Below are 16,869 nucleotides of genomic sequence, written 5' to 3' on the forward strand. Positions count from 1 at the left end.
AAAACTCCCTTTGATACTTCCAGTTTAATACACACAACCTGACTGACATTGCTCTTTTTCTATGCTGAATAAAACAGGAATGTTTTTCATATTTTAGCAATAACACGAAAGTTGAGAGTTGTATGAGGAAACACACTGCATGATATGAAAACTTAGAAATGAACAAAACAGAAAACTGCATCCTGTATGTCTAGCCTGCATGATTGCTGAGATAATGAAATAAGTGAATTTTTTGTAGATCAATACGTTTACATATTTTATTATGAAACATAGAGCTAAATTCAAGACTTAGAACATGGTTGATATTATTAGTGTGAAGCTGAAATAATGGTAAAGAACCCGTTTTGCTTTTTAGTAGCATTTATAGCCTGGATATTACTATTTGTTTTGGGGCATACTTTTATATCTTGATCTTAATGGTAACATAAATTCTGTGGTGTGATCACATGATGAACATGAGTGTGGTGTTGTCTGCAGAGTCAGTTCATTAACTGTATAACAACAAATCTGATATCATAGTTAAAAAAACAGGTGCAGGAATGGGAAAATGTCAGTTTATACTTCAACTGATTACTTTCATACAGAAAACCATTAAAAGTATGTTAACAGTTTTTTAATGTCCTGTAGAAAGAATAAGAAAAAATAATTATAGCTGATATTATTACTGTTGGGTGATTATAGCATGTATTCCTTGTAAACAGATGTTTAAGTTTTTGATGTAATTCTTAATGTATTATACGATTTTATATTTCAGGTATTTGTGTCATGTGATTTTAATCATATATTTAAGGACTACAGTTATTGTCTGTATTCAGTTCTAATGAAGTCCAGTGCATTGTGGATGAAGGTGCCCAACTGAAGGATAAATTGACATTTTCCCATTCCTGAATTTGTGTTTTATTTATTTATTTATTTTTTTTGGTTCTTTCTTTTTTGTAGTATTTGGAGTTAACCACAGATCCGGTTCCAGTTTTTCAGTTTTTAAATCTGATACATAGTATACTTTGTATATTACACAAAACATTTACAGAGATGCTGATTAAATTCATGGAACCTCGTTTTTTTATATTTTTGTTGTATTTTTGCACCTTTAGTTTTATTTTTTTAAACTTACTTTTGTTTAGTTCTTCTTATTATAGACCCACCATATACCCACAGCTGTTATGTTCCCAGTCAATTCCTTATACTTACCACAGCCAAAAGAATGCCAAAACCAATTGCCTATAGTCAATTCATTTAAAAGTGATCTCTTTCCATCAAATCACAACCCACTGAATGAATCAAAACAAGTACTACCTTGGCTGTTGGGGAGGGGAAAGTACTCCTCCTCATCATCAACTACTGCCTTTTCCACATTTTCTATATGTGGTCGGGGATTCATGTCAGCTGTCGCCATCTCTTTCTGTTCAACGCCACTCTCCTACTTTCTTTGACATTCATGTCTGACTGTAGCAGGACTTCTCTCACACAATCTATCCACCACTTTACTGGTCACCCACATTTCCCCTTGCCTTCTTCCTGTCTGTTCCAAATCTTCTTCGCCAGATTGCTTTTGGCTTTTCTACACATGTGCCTGAACCACAGTTCTCTGTTTTCTTTGGCCTTCTCTGCAATTGGATTTACTTGGGTTTCTCCCGTGATAACTTCATTCATTTGTCTGTCCCACAGTGTGCATCCTACGATCAGTCTCAGGTACTTTATCTCCATCACCTCTAGCTTCCTCAAGAGCCCTGCCTTTACTGCCCGGTCTCTATACCATACAGTAATATTGCTTGCACCATAGTTTTGTACACCTTAGTTGTCAGCTTTTTTGCCATTCTTCTGTCATACACTATTCACTATTCCTGATACTCTGTGCCAGTTGAAAGCAGCCCTTCAGATTCTAGCTTTGTCTTCATCACTCAGACTTCCCTTATCCTCAACCACCCTTCCCAGATACTTGAAGCTGTTAACCTGTTCCACTATTTTCCCCTTCTATCAGAATTCTCAGTTTCTTTTGATTTCGCCATTTGCTGCCATTACAGCTGTCTTATGGGTACTCATTTGCATTCCACGTGCATTCAGTTTTGCATTGCATTCCCCTATCCTTTGCTGAAGTTCTTGCTCAAGGTCTGCCTGCAATGCCACATTATTTGCAAATAGCAACTTTGTTGATCTGTCCCCTCCAACTGGTTTGGTAATGCAGTCCATCATCGGTATGAATAGCAGTGGGCTCACAGCTGAATTGTGATGCACATCCACTCTCACTGGGAACTCCTCTGTGAGACTGAACACTGTTTGTACTTGAGTCATTGCATCCTTGTACATAGCCTGCATTAATTCTAACCAGTGGAAAGTACTGTTCTCATACTGTCTAGCAGTTGATGAATCAAGACTTGGTGAAATGTGATTGAAGCCTGTATCGATCAAAAACTGTTTGATTGCCCAACTTGCACTCATGCGTGTGTGTATGCATGTCTATCTATGTATATATATATATATATATATATATATATATATATATATATAGAGTATATCTTATATCGACATCTGTTTAAACCATAATCCATGGGTATGTGAGCTCGCATAATTCTTGGGGTAGGGAAATATACCCTTTCTCTGAGATTGTGCAATCTCACAGTTAGTATACAAAATTAGCAGGGGGTGTGGGGAAGCAGTCCCCCATATGGGTGGTGCAGAGGTGCTTGCCCCCTGCAAAAAATGATGTTTAGGCTGTGCTTTTTTTTTTTACTTTGTTTGCATGTGGCTAGATTTTTGCTCAGCACATGAGTAGTAGAGTGTCGACATTTGCAAAGTCAACCTTTTCTGGTCGACTTTGTAAAAGTTGATCTTTGGGTCATTCACTATTTATCAGTAGACCCATTTATATATTTTTATATATATGTATATATATATATATATATATATATATATATATATATATATATACAAACAAACATATGTGTGTGTGTGTGTGTGTGTGTGTGTGTGTGTGTATATGTGTTTTGGGCAACCATTAACAAACTTCTTCACCCAGGTCATTCCATTACACCAACCCCACAGGGCACTGACCATGAGAATCCCAAGCAAACTGCCAATACCTTTAATACCTTTTTCACAGAAGCCATTGAAACTCTCACCAATCAGCTAACACCTGACAGCTTAACTTTGCTAACCTCAAGTACTAGCCCACTCCCTCCATTTCACTTGCAACCAGTCCCAGCATCACACATTCTCACCCTTATCCAAAAACTTAAACCAACTACCCCATCAGCTGACCAACTACCTGCTGAATATCTGCAAATAGCAGCCAGATCCATAGTGTATCCCATTTCCATCCTGATTAACAGAACCATAACCAAAGGCAACATCCCAGCTATCTGGAAAATCTGTCATATTATCCCCCTACATAAAGTTGGTAACTCCAATGAATTGTCTAACTATCGCCCCATAGCCTTACTTTCTCCTCTGGCAAAAATAATGGAAAAATGCATCCATAAACAACTCCTCGACCACCTTATCCAAAATAACTTGCTTTCTAAATGTCAACACAGATTTAGGTCATTCCACAGTACTACCACTGCCCTCTTATCCTTTTCTAACTGCATTAATAAAAACCGTAACAACAATATGCTTTCCTCTGCACTCTTTATTTACCTTTCAAAAGCATTTGATATGGTCAACCAGCAGATACTCTTAAATATCCTTAAATCCCTTTCACTAGATGCACTGGCTATAAAATGGTTCCATTCTTACCTGGACAATAGACAGCAGGCTGTGCTATGGGATAATAATCTATCTACCCACCTCCCCATTACCCTTGGTGTCCCCCAAGGATCCAAATTAGGACCTTTGTTGTTCTCAATTTTTATTAACGATCTTCACTCAGTAATTCCCCTAGCTACTTGTATTCAATATGCAGACGATTCCACACTAATATGCTCAGCCTCCTCACCATCTGAACTACAGTCCCTAACCCAAAAGGTATTTAATACAGTAGAACAATGGTTCTATTAAATCCCAAAAAAAACAAAACTTTTGATCTTTACTCCTACCCGGAAGTCTTACACAGTAGATTTTACTGTCACATCTAACAATGGTACACTCATATCTCCTGATCCAACTACAAAACTCCTTGGAATAACAATTGATAACAATCTTAACTTTGACACTCATATTAACAACACAATAAAAACTGTAAATAGAAAACTGGGCTCCCTCTATAGGATCAAACCATTTCTTACTCCAGCAGCCAGAATAACTATTGCCCATACCCATCTAATGTCTACACTCCTCTATGCCTCACCAATATATACTAAGCTGTCTAAAAGTAACCTCAGCAAACTTGAAAACTCCTACAACAACATTGCCAGATTTGCCACTGGCAATCCATTTAGAACCCACCACTGTTATAATTTAAAGGAGGTTCTCCCCTCCCCCTTCCCTGTTTATTACCTTAAGACAATGCCAAAGTTAATAAATATTACCTGTGGCAGGCACCATTTTTAAAACTACAATCCAGTCTGCTACAGGCCCCATGAGGAGCTCAGTGTCTCTCCAGTAAGTGTTTTACAACTGTAAATGCCTATTTATGTTGAATTGTATTAGACATTTTACAACTGTATATGTTTATGTTGAATTGTGTTAGACATCTAATATGATTTATGCTTTATTATTGGAAGTTACTATGGCATGCTAGCATTTGTCTGCACCAAGTTGTTTTTAGTATAATAGTATGTATGGTCTATTTGCATAGCTGCACCTTGTTCACTAATGTTATTCATGTAATTGTGTTGTGTGTAGACAGCTCATACTAGTGTCTAATTATTTCTATATAATTGTGCTGTTACTGGTGGATAGAATCACATTAGAGAACCACGACAGATTGCTGCTCGCTATATTTTTGTCTGTGACTGCATAACTGTCTGAGGTTTTTTTCTAACAGATGTTCTTCCAATTGGCTCAGTATCTGCATATACTAAGTAGTTGGTGCATGGCATTGTCCAGCATGCGGTAGCTATTTGCTCAGTATGTTTTTTATAATCTTTATAATATATATTTACCATCTCAAAAGTGCTTACTCCTCTCTGTACTCTTCTTTTCTAGACCTAATACCATTCTTAAGTATTCAACTACGGTACCACCTTTAACATTCTTATAAGAAAAGTGCAGTCCGGGCCTGAACTGTCTGCAAACAACTAAAGTGAACTTTGAGTATGTGTCTACCTGTTTGAGCCAATATTCATTTCCCCCTGGAGAGCACTCTGCTTTGGCTTGTAAGCAGCCCCCACCACACACACACACACACACACACACACACACACACACACACACACACACACACACACACACACACAGACACACACACATCTTCCAATTTCTCTCTTATTCCCTTCTGTTAGCAAATAGTATCCATAACTGATCAATACTGTGTGTTTGTTAATTTAAACTGAGACCACAGTAGCCTACTGATACAAGGTTATCCTGTTTTCCACCTGAGAAATGGTTAAGAAATGACTTACAGTTTCAGAGCAGTCCTTGGTCAATTGTGACTGTTTCTTAAGCACAAACTTGTCTTTGTTTTGGCTCATTAGCAGCAGTACAAAGAACTGCCTGCTCACACCCTTGTTCTCCCCTCCCCCTTCCCTGTTTATTACCTTAAGAAAATCCCAAAGTTAATAAATATTACCTGTGGCAGGCACCATTTTTAAAACTACAACCACCCTTGTCACTATCATATATTAATTTATCAGTTAACTCTGTTAACTGATTGTTTCCAGCCCCTACATACGAGCAACTAACAGGGTCTCTACCCGCTTCGCTCCTCACCCTGCCCCCTATTTCCTCCCTCCCCCAGTGGTCCCACCCTTATTGCACTCACAAACCTCTCCCATCTTTCCAGTAGCCAACCACAGTGCTAACCCAACACTACCTCCTCCATCTTCCCACTACTATTACACCTCCTCAACTAACATGTACAAGCATACCTTACCTATGCTCTCTGCATGCACTCTCCTTGCATATCTTACATCCTACCAAAGCTCCATCATTCCCCCCACTCAACCACTACCACTGTACTACTACTCACACCACCACTCATGTCTCACCCTCAATCAGCTCCCCTCCCACCAGCTCAAAAACCATCCCTATGCACCCCCCACATATTCTACCAACTATATTACTCAAACATAAAGCATCCCTACAACTTAACATGGTAACCCTCCCACCATACCTATTACCCACAGAGCACAATCATGAAGTTTCCCTTATAAGCAAACACATTCAAAAACTGAGAAAACTAATAACCTCATGCATATCAAAACTAGCCCTAAGTGGAGACATCCACCCCAACCCTGGCCCTACCATCTCCAACCCCAATCCTCATAATCAGACTAGAAACCACAACTTCTCCCATATTACAGCCAACAGAAAGCCAAGTGACTTCCTTCTACTAAGCCTAAATATTAGAAGTATATCCAACAAAGTCCATGAACTCCATGCCACCATAGACTTGTACTCCCCAGATATAGTCATCCTGAGAGAAACCTGGCTAGAACCTCACATTACCAGTGAGCAAATACTCCCTACAGGTTATGGCATACTAAGAGTAGACCAGCTAAACAAAAAAGGAGGTGGTGTAGCTATAATATTTAAACAGCATCTAAACATTCAGATCTTAAAATCATCAGCTCCACAAACAGGCAATGAAGAAATAATATATACCAACTTCAAAATAAAGCAAAACAAAACCATCAACATAATTGGATGCTACTTCCCACCTGGCCAAAACATCCCTCCACTAGAAAACCTCCTCAGCTGGTCTACCCACCATCTCCCCCAATAAACTATCATTTTAGGTGATTTCAATATTGACTGGCAATCCTGTTCTGGCAACTATCCAACCCATCATGTAAACCTTCATGGCTTCACCCAACTAGTCCAATCGCCAACCAGGATAAATAAAAACTCCAGCAAGCACACTACCCTGGATTGGATACTAGTCAGTAAGAGCACCCAGTCATATATAACAGGCTTCTTATCAGATAGCCTCAGTGATCACTCCCCAGCATTCCTACTCAAAAAATACCTATACCAAGCTAAACCTGTCATCTACCGTCAAATACGTAAAAAACTAAACTTTAACCCACTCACATTCATCTCATCCCTCAAAGAATGTAACTGGCATCCTCTAAAGGACCTCAGTCTAGATGACGCAGTTGAATTTTTTAATACTACCTTCCTGAACATCCTTAATTACCATGCCCCCATAAGATTTTCCAGAACCAAAGCACAACCCTCACCATGGCTACAGAAAACCAAGTCAGAAATGAAAAACAGGGATAAAGCATGAGAGCACTGGCACCAAACCAAAACCCCCTCAACTAGACAGAAATTCCTAGAACTACGCAATAGAGTCAAAATGCTAATAAAACAGGACAAATTCCAATACTACCAGTCTGTCCTAGACTCCTCACAACACAGCCCTAAACAATTCTGGTCCTCCATAAACTCCATCCTCTACCCAGGTAAAGTCAGTACCCCTCCTCCTAACATCCCTCATTCCTCAGAAAATATTGCTATCTCATTCAACACACACTTCACCCAAACCATACTGTCACTAGCTAAACAACACAACCCCCTTCCCCTCCAACCCACACCTTCAACTAGTAATCTCCCCACTGCCTTCTCTTTTTCTCCTGTACCTACCTCCAACATAAAAAAACTCTTAACTAAACTTAAACCCACCAAATTAGCAGCAGACAACCTCCCAAGTGAATACCTACAAATCGCAGCTGATGCTCTGGCCTACCCAGTATCCATCTTGATTAACCGATCTCTGTCAGAAAGTTACCTTCCCACACTGTGGAAAGTATCACATATAATTCCCCTCCACAAAGGCGGACCCTCCACAGAACTAACCAATTACTGCCCCATAGCTATTCTCTCTCCACTCTCCAAAATACTAGAGAGATGCATACACTCTCAGGTCTCACACTACCTCCTTACTAACAGCCTTATTTCCAGTACTCAGCATGGTTTCCGACCAAGCCATAGCACCACCACTGCCTTACTCTCCTTTACTAACACTATCCTTCAGCATAAAAACAATGGCTATCTCTCCTCTGCTACCTTCCTAGACCTATCTAAAGCATTTGACATGGTCCCACACAAACAACTTATCTCTGTCCTCAATAACCTATCCTTCTCACAATCAGTCACCAACTGGTTTCAGAGTTACCTGTCTGACCGCCAAAAATCCATTGTATGGCAGAATGACATATCTCCCCAACTACCTGTCTCCATAGGGGTTCCCCAAGGATCCATCCTTGGACCCCTACTCTTCTCTGTTTACACCAATAATCTAGCCTCTGCCACCAAACATGGCACACTCATACAATACGCAGATGACTCAACCATCATCTGCTTAGCCCAGTCCCTACCAAAACTGCAAAAAGTCACAGAGGAAGCCTTTTCCTCTCTTGAAACTTGGTTATTCGATGCCCAATTAATATTCAACCCAAACAAAACTAAACTACTCATCTTCCAACCCACCAAACATACTCAAAACAACTCTCACTTTAACATCACAGCAAAAGACAACACCACTATATATCCAACTGAACACACCAAATTGCTAGGAGTGGAAATAGACAATAAACTAAAATTTGACATTCACATATCCATGACCATAAAAGAAGTCCACAAAAAACTAGGAGCATTATACAGAAATAAGCAACTTCTCACCAAAGCAGCAAAGATTTCAATAGCAAATTCCCACCTTATCTCCACCCTACTTTATGCCTCTCCAATATATACCAACCTAAGGTAATGCGATCTAAACAAGCTAGAGACCTGCTACAACAAAATCACCAAATTTGCCACAGGGGCATCCTACCGTAGTCACCACTGTCTCTCACTTGCTGAACTGGGCTGGCTTGAACTCCCTCACCTCCTTCAGTGGTATCAACTCTCACTCACTCACAAACTAGTAAACCATCCACTAAATGTCCCATCCCTCCAGAATCTACTCTAACTCTATCGCACCACCAGACCACTAAGATCCAGCAACAAAAATCACTTGCAGATTACTAAAGCCAGTAACTCTGCGAGTGAAGCACTATTGTCTTGCACCATAGCCAAATTATGGAACTCCCTTCCACCCACAGTTACCTCCGTACCATCATGCACCCACTTCAAAATGTTACTAAAAGCGCACCTAAAAACATGCTGGCTATGCCCTTGCAACTCCCACTCTAATATCACCCACCCCATCCAACCACTACCTTTCTTTCCACTCCACTAACTACCTTGATTATAGCAAGCTCAGATGCTCATAAGCCTAGTTCTTATTATACAGCAGGAACTTCTCATTGTAACATTTGTTAATGTCTGTTATGTACTTCACAGATAAAGATTCTAGTTGTCTACTGATGTACTATGTTCTTCATCTGTAAATATGTTGTAAGTAATTGCTATGTTAAATTGTTAATCGCTATGTAATACAATGTAGCTACTGTCTGTTTATTTTAACTGTGGAGCTTTTCTCCCTGGGCCTCCGCTGAAAATGGACCTACGTCCTGTTGGACACTCCCGGTCAACAAATTTAAATAAATAAAAATAAATTAATTAAAGCAGCTAGGGTGGCTTGAGTTACAAAATCAACTAAAATTTCACCAACTTACCATTGCCCACAAGACCCTTTACCAACCTACTAATACTCCAATACTTTCAACCCTCATTGCCCCTTATAAAATCTTAACACCTTACTCTCTTCAAATAAACTACTTGTTACAAGATGTAAATCCAACAACCTGGCTGGAGACTCTCTATTCTCCAATACTGTCAGGCACAACTGGAACCTACTCCCCAGTGAACTTATATCACTATCCTCAATATCACTTTTCAAATCTAAACTGAAATTGTATCTTAGAACAAACTGGCTATGCCCCTGTATTAACCCAGACTAACTTCTCCTTTTATTACTAGCTACTGCTTATACTCTACCTCTCTCTACTATATCCAGTTTCCTGAATAACAAAGAGAAGTTTACTCTTGTAAATACTACCTTTGTTTGTAGTGATTTCTTACTTATTATTTGTTATATGTATGTGAGTGGTTTATGATTTACTTGTAGAATTGCATGTTATTATTTGCTAAATTGTATTTACCTGCGAATTTCTTTGAATTGTGATCTTGGAGCTTATCTCCCCGGGCCTCTACTGAAAATGGACATATATCCAGTTAGACTAGCCTGGTCAACAAATGTAAAATAAATAAATAAATAAAATAAATGTGTGTGCATGTGTGTGTGTGTGTGTGTGTGTGTAAGTGTGTGTGTATATATAGATATATAATATATATATATATATATATTATACATATATATATATATATATATATATATATATATATATATATTTATATATATATAGTATAGACACACACACACCACATATTGTCCAGTTATTAACTACATTTTCTGTAAATTTGCAGGTGACCCTTTGCCTGTGAAGGTACTATTCTACTAAACCCACTATTGAAATTATATGTTTATCAGTGTTGTCAAATAACTTATATACTGTAAATAGGATTTTTGAATATTTCATGGGAAAATGAATCCTAACTAATACAACAAATGTGTTTTTACAGGTTTGATAGCACCTTGGCTGATGCTTGCATTGCTTTGTGCCAACGATGGAGCAAAGTAGGTTTTACTTAAGAGATTTATAAATTATGATGCATTTGGTATAGTCTGCTTTAGGACTTTGGGATTGATTTGATTTTTCTTAAGTTATAAAGTGAATTCATGCAATAAAAATATCATGCTATTGATAATCACAAGTGTTTTTGTATGATATAAAATGTGTGTTGTTATAATTAATCATAATAACATTATCATAGTGGAAGCAAATACAGCAACATTGGTATAATATAGTTGAGGTAGCGATAGCAGTATTATATTATAGCAACGACACTAAATTGCATTAGCACCATTAATGCAACACTATAACAGTAACAAAAACATGACAGGAATAGGACGATCTAGCAGAGACAGTGACAAACTGGCCTCAGATGCCACATATAGTGGTATAATAAAGCATGGAGGCCACAAAATGCTGATATGTTAAATACTGGACAATCAGCAGTATGGATGGAGTTTCTATGCAACAGAGACTGGTGCAGTAAGATCTGATGAAGTCTCTTTGGAAGGGACGAAAGTGCTTATGAGTTTATGTTGAACTGTTTAGTCAATAACATTTTATTTCTTACTCTTTGTGAAGAGTCAGATAGTTTGTGAACATTTTCAACTGGTGCAGTAAGGCAAGAGGCTACAGAATACTGATATGTTAGGCACCAGGCAAATGAGTCAAAGGAACACAGAGGGTTAGCTATAATATGAATTAAGGCTTGGATACGACGGACACTGTTGCAGTAAGGGACAGAGACCACTAAGCTATTGGATGAATAACATATATATCAGGCTCAAGACAGTCAAGAAAAAGCAACCCAAAAACTTGACTACAGTTTTAGAAAAAGGCTTGTGTGCCACCAATATTAGTAAAGTAAGGCAAGGTGATCATGGAACTTTGTGTGAATAGCTGCATCAAAAAGAACAGAATCCTGGTAACAGCAGTAGACTTTTTCTTAATATTATATACCCACATCCAGCTGTGGCTTAACAGCAGCAGCAGTGTGCCAGCAATATGAGGAAGGATAAACTGGTATGAGGATATGAGGCCAATCAGCATGCAGCAGCAACAATATAGACAAGACAAGCAGCAGCTGCTGCAATAGCAGGGCACCAACAATATAAGGAAGGATAAGCGGGTATGAGGATATGAAACCAATCAGCATGCAGCAGCAACTGTACAGACAAGACAAGCAGCAGAAACAGTGCAGACAAGACAAGCAGCAGCTGCTGCAGCAAAGCAAGACTATAAACTAGTCGAATGTCAACTTCCTGTCAGCAGCTGCAGCGAGACAGTTCAATAAGGAAAACTGTGTAGCAGTACAATAGGATATGTGGTAACACAAAGGAGGCAGATCAACAGTAACATAACAAAATGGAAACCTAAAGTATTTGAACAGAGATAATCAGTCAGGAACAGCAACAATACAGGTCAAAATGAAGTGTGACAGTAAAGCAGTAGATTTAATAGCAGCATCACCTACAGGAACAAGACAAAACAGGAATGGGAGTGAACTAAAATGTGGGGTGGAAAATGACCATGGAAATGCAATAGTAAGTATAGGAGTGACAAAGAAAACAATCAAGCAGCAGCTATGGCAACAAGAAAAGACAAGACGATAAAATATTAAACTTAGATACTAGAAAGCAGCAACATGGTAATACAATAGTGAGTGCATTACAGGCAACAACAGAAATCAAGTCGCAGTTACAACAATAGACAAACATAGAATTATTAAGCATGATAGTATATACAACTAGTGAGAGTTACAATATAAGACAGGTCAATGCACAATAACATATATTTATACAATGATGATGGTCGACAAAATAGTTTGGAAGATCTCATGTTAGAGTTGTAGAAGTTGTAGTAAATGCCTAGCTGTATTAGATTTTTAGTGGTTGTAGTAGTAAATGCCCACCTGCACTGATTTTAGTGGTTGGAGAAGCCTCTAGTCAGTCACACATTATCTGGATTGTAGTCAGAGCTCCATCCCTTTAGGCTATGGAGCTTTTCTGCTTTTTAGGAGTATAAAACAAAAAACTTAACTCCATGATCTTGGAAGGTATTGTATAATTTTGTTATGTGTCTTTTATTTTATTTATTTTTTATTCTTTTCATTTGTTTAGTAATGCTGTCATAAATTAATACTACATGTTTATACTCTTTTAGCTTTCTGGGACTGCTTTGCTATATTTATCTTAATAGCTAATGTTTCCATTTTAAGAAATCAAAGTAAGACTTGACTAATGATGAAGTAGTCTTTCAGGTTTCCTGCAATCATACTTAAGACCAAAGAGTGCTGTCAGTAAAACAGGTAATACAGGACTTGTTAATATGCAATAACAGAACAATCAAGGGCAAATAATATACATAGGAGACCTGCACTGATTACAAAGGATGGAACTATCACTAAGTAAATCTCTAATTAGTTACACAAAGGTATTCACAAGATAATTATTACTCTCCCTGGAAATACCTTACTAGAAGGGTTTGACTATTATGTAGCGTTTATGTCCTTTACTGTATGCCAACTTCACTACTTGCATATTTTTTCTTCTATGTAAATATACCTGATTTATCTGAGTTGCATTTATCCTTGAGAATCTTTTCTTCCTGTGAACTGTTGCACACAGTTTGCACCATTATAATGCCGTTAAGCAGAGTTGTTAAATTTGTCATCACAATATAACACAGTATACTTTATAATTTGAACGTCAGTCCTTTAAGTGCAAAGTAAAATTGTGTGTGCTTTTACTCATTTCAACAGAACTGTATATATTTACAATGCAAGTGACTAAGGCTATCTGAGGTACAGCCAGTACATTTTAATGCCTCCTTAACGCTTTCAAGTTATTATCATCTGCACTCAAAGTTTTGTTCATATTCAAGTTTATGCATTGTTTACAAATGTCTTCTGTAAGGAGGCTTGCCAAAGTCTATTTTAACTTTATTTATAAGGTGATACATTTGAAATATAATATCCTTGATCAAAATCCTTAGCAAATGTTTCCCAGTGAGTAAGTACATATTTGCTTGAATAATTAAATGTTGCATATTTAATTTCAGAATAGAGATGCTTTAATATGTTCTAATGGGAATTTTGTTTAACTTAAGGCTAAAGAATCAGATCTTGGTTCCTTCAGTGCCACAGATATCAAAGAAATGTCGTCTCACCAGCTGATCGAGTTCCTAGCATTGCTCCTGCTGGAGGTATACCTGACAAAATTGTACTTGTTTTTGTTCGAAAAGTTAGTTTACTGAGGCCTGATATTTGACTCCTTAGCTGGTTATTTGTCTGACTCAAATTTCACATTAGGTGGTCAACAACTTTCTGTATATGGGTTATTAAGTAATTATAAGGTAACAATATTCAATTAGTAGGATGCGATATATCTAACAGGAAGTGTGTCAGATTATAATGAATATCTGAAGAAGTCCTAAGCATGAGATGAAAAACACGGTGATCCAGTTAAGCATTTCATGTTCTGTCTTGTAGCTTGCTTTGTGGAATGTTTTATATATTTTGCTTTCATTAAACTTATTATCTGGCCTAGATCTACTCACTGAATCGACAATTTCTTCTAATATACCTCTCTGCTGTCTGTTGGTTTGTGTATATATCCAGAGATGTAAACTCCTTTTTTTATTAGACAACCAGTTTTGTTAACCAATTTATGATGTATGGCTTGCATTATTAAGTAGACTGCTGAATGTGGAATTGTAGCAAAAGGATTAACTAGGTCTAAACAGATGCATGACATTGGTGGATTTAATCTATAGACATGTTCCTAGACCTTCCATGATAGAAAACTGTGATGGAATATGTCAAATGGACAACTAATATACATTTATGAAAGCACTTTCCTAATCCACTTGTTTTTTTTCTAGGCAATTATTTCTCCCATGCCTACTGACCATCAAGTTATTCTCATTTAGACTCAGCCCATTCATTCCTCCTTATGAGGAACTATACTCCAATATCATATGAGGTGAGAGTCTTCCAGGGGGGCCATGATGCAGGCAGCCATTAGGGTTGTTTGTGCCCTTTTCAGCATCCTAGCAACTGAGGGTGTTTTTCTATAGTAACTTTGTACCCTGAGTGGATGGAAATGAGCCTCTGTGTCAGCATGAGAACCCACTATGCCTACCCCAATGAGTGTGCAGGCTTTTATACACTCACTATTGAAGGCTATCACCAAGTCATGGCTTGCTGAGCCAAACCTCTTCCCCAGGGTACTGTTTGCAATGCTGGCCCTCATTTGGGTGGTGGCTTCATTTTGCATGCCTGCTCCACCCCTCCTTTCTGCCCAAAGATTGTCACACCTATCTTCCTCTGCCAGCACCATCAAACAACTGAGCAACTAATCAAATTTGGATTGCCTGAGACATAGTCAGGGCTTTATCCCTCTATGCTACCAGTGCTGGCCCTAAGACACTAGTTTATCTGAATCATCTATAATTCTAGCCTGTATCGCTCTTCCTATGTTTTACATATTGAAACCACACTGGCATGGCACTTTGTTTTTTCCGTATGTTAAAAAATAATCACCAGTGATGAAACAGTTTGTAATGTGTATTTTTAATAAAGAAATACTATGGGTACTGTTAGTGCCCAATGCTGCATAATGCATGCTGATTTTACTTATCCAGTAACATCTTTAATAATGCTTCTGTCATGATAGGTGCATTACTATCACCCACCAAGTGCTAGGTTGTAGTGAAACTCATTCAAAATCTCATCTAGCCATTTTAGCAGTTGTTGTTGTAATGCTGCAACTCATTATCATCTGTCATACACTTTTTTGGTTCATATGTTTGGAAGCAATCGGGAAGTTAGGTGGACATTTTTTACTGGTTTCCCTAGATTTCTCTTTTAATACTCATTTTACATATAGAGTTCCTTTGAAGGTACTATCTGCCCAGCATCAGATTCCCCATTTAGCATGCTACCCAGCACAGGCCATTACCCAGGCAACCACCAGGGTATGAAACTTGTCCTAACTCCTTGTTATTGCAAATAGCCTGGATGATCACATGATTTCACACGGCAGTGATCCACTGACACGCTCTTGTGTCCTCACAGGCACCTATCTTGGCTAAAGTGCAAACAGTTTTTAGTGGCAGTCATCCCTGGCACTACTGTATATGTCATCCTCTGTTGCATTATTTGGCCTCTGGTGGTTGTCAGTATAGTAAAGGAGTGTGATGCCTCCCTCTTCTGATCCTGGGCAAGATGGCGGTAGGTACTCACCCCAACCTACCTTGCCAGATCCTGTGATATTGCTCTGTTTCAATTAAGGTATAATATTCATTATCACCAAAGTATCATTAGCATAGGTAAAATAGGCCATCTTAGCATTCTGGTGAAAACAATGCATAGAGATGTACTGACGCCATTTTTTTCCTTTACTTTTGTCATTGTTACAGCTATTAGATACAGCCTATGTACACTAAAATAATTTCTGCTTGCTTTTGTAGGATCCACTTCCAGTTACTCATGTACAAAGAATGCAGGCTGTTTACAACTTCAATGCCATCAACAATGCTGAAATAAGATTCAGGTTTGGCTATTTGGCTTATTTTTGTAATCACTTAATGGCTTACATGCAAGATGTAAGAAATGGAAAATGCAAAGTGTATACAGAATGTCAGCTAGTATACTGATGAAGAGGTGTTGTGTGCTTTCTGTCACACCTGAATGCTGTGGTTCATAAAGTACAGTTCTTCTGGTCAGATGTATTGATGAGCTAAAATGATTACCATTTATTCTTTCCTCTGTCAGAGTAAGAAGGCATGTCAACTCAAAATCGATTGTTGCAGACTGCAAATCTTGATATAATGCATGGGCTTAGTAGTATGGAAGAAGGGAAAGGCCAAAAGCCTATAGTGTGTGTGTATGTGTGTCTCTCACACACACACACACACACACACACACACACACACACACACACACACACACACACACACACACACACACACACACACACACACACACACACACACACACACACACACACACACACACACACACACACACACACACACACACACACACACACACACACACACACACACACACACGGAAATGGACCTGAGCAGAAGAGCTGCCTACTTACTCCACATACTACACTACCACTTGGTTTTTGGTAAGACAGTGATTATCATGGAGAAGTGTTGATCTCCACCTCCGTTGTCC

General features: G+C 38.3%; 1 protein-coding gene across 2 annotated transcripts in view; it reads left to right on the top strand.

Moving 5' to 3' along the window:
- Positions 1-16,869, top strand: part of LOC122815270 (leukotriene A-4 hydrolase-like) — a 231,259-nt gene that overhangs the window by 203,356 nt on the left and 11,034 nt on the right. For both annotated transcript variants that reach the window (XM_044087624.1, XM_044087625.1), the window contains 3 exons: positions 10,630-10,684; positions 13,788-13,883; positions 16,152-16,234. In XM_044087624.1, the coding sequence (XP_043943559.1) occupies positions 10,630-10,684; positions 13,788-13,883; positions 16,152-16,234 (234 nt within the window). The remainder of the gene's footprint in view (positions 1-10,629; positions 10,685-13,787; positions 13,884-16,151; positions 16,235-16,869) is intronic.

The sequence above is a fragment of the Protopterus annectens genome, chromosome 11.part0 (genome assembly GCF_019279795.1).
Source record: "Protopterus annectens isolate FY-2018-M chromosome 11.part0, PAN1.0, whole genome shotgun sequence".
NCBI lineage: Eukaryota > Metazoa > Chordata > Ceratodontiformes > Protopteridae > Protopterus > Protopterus annectens.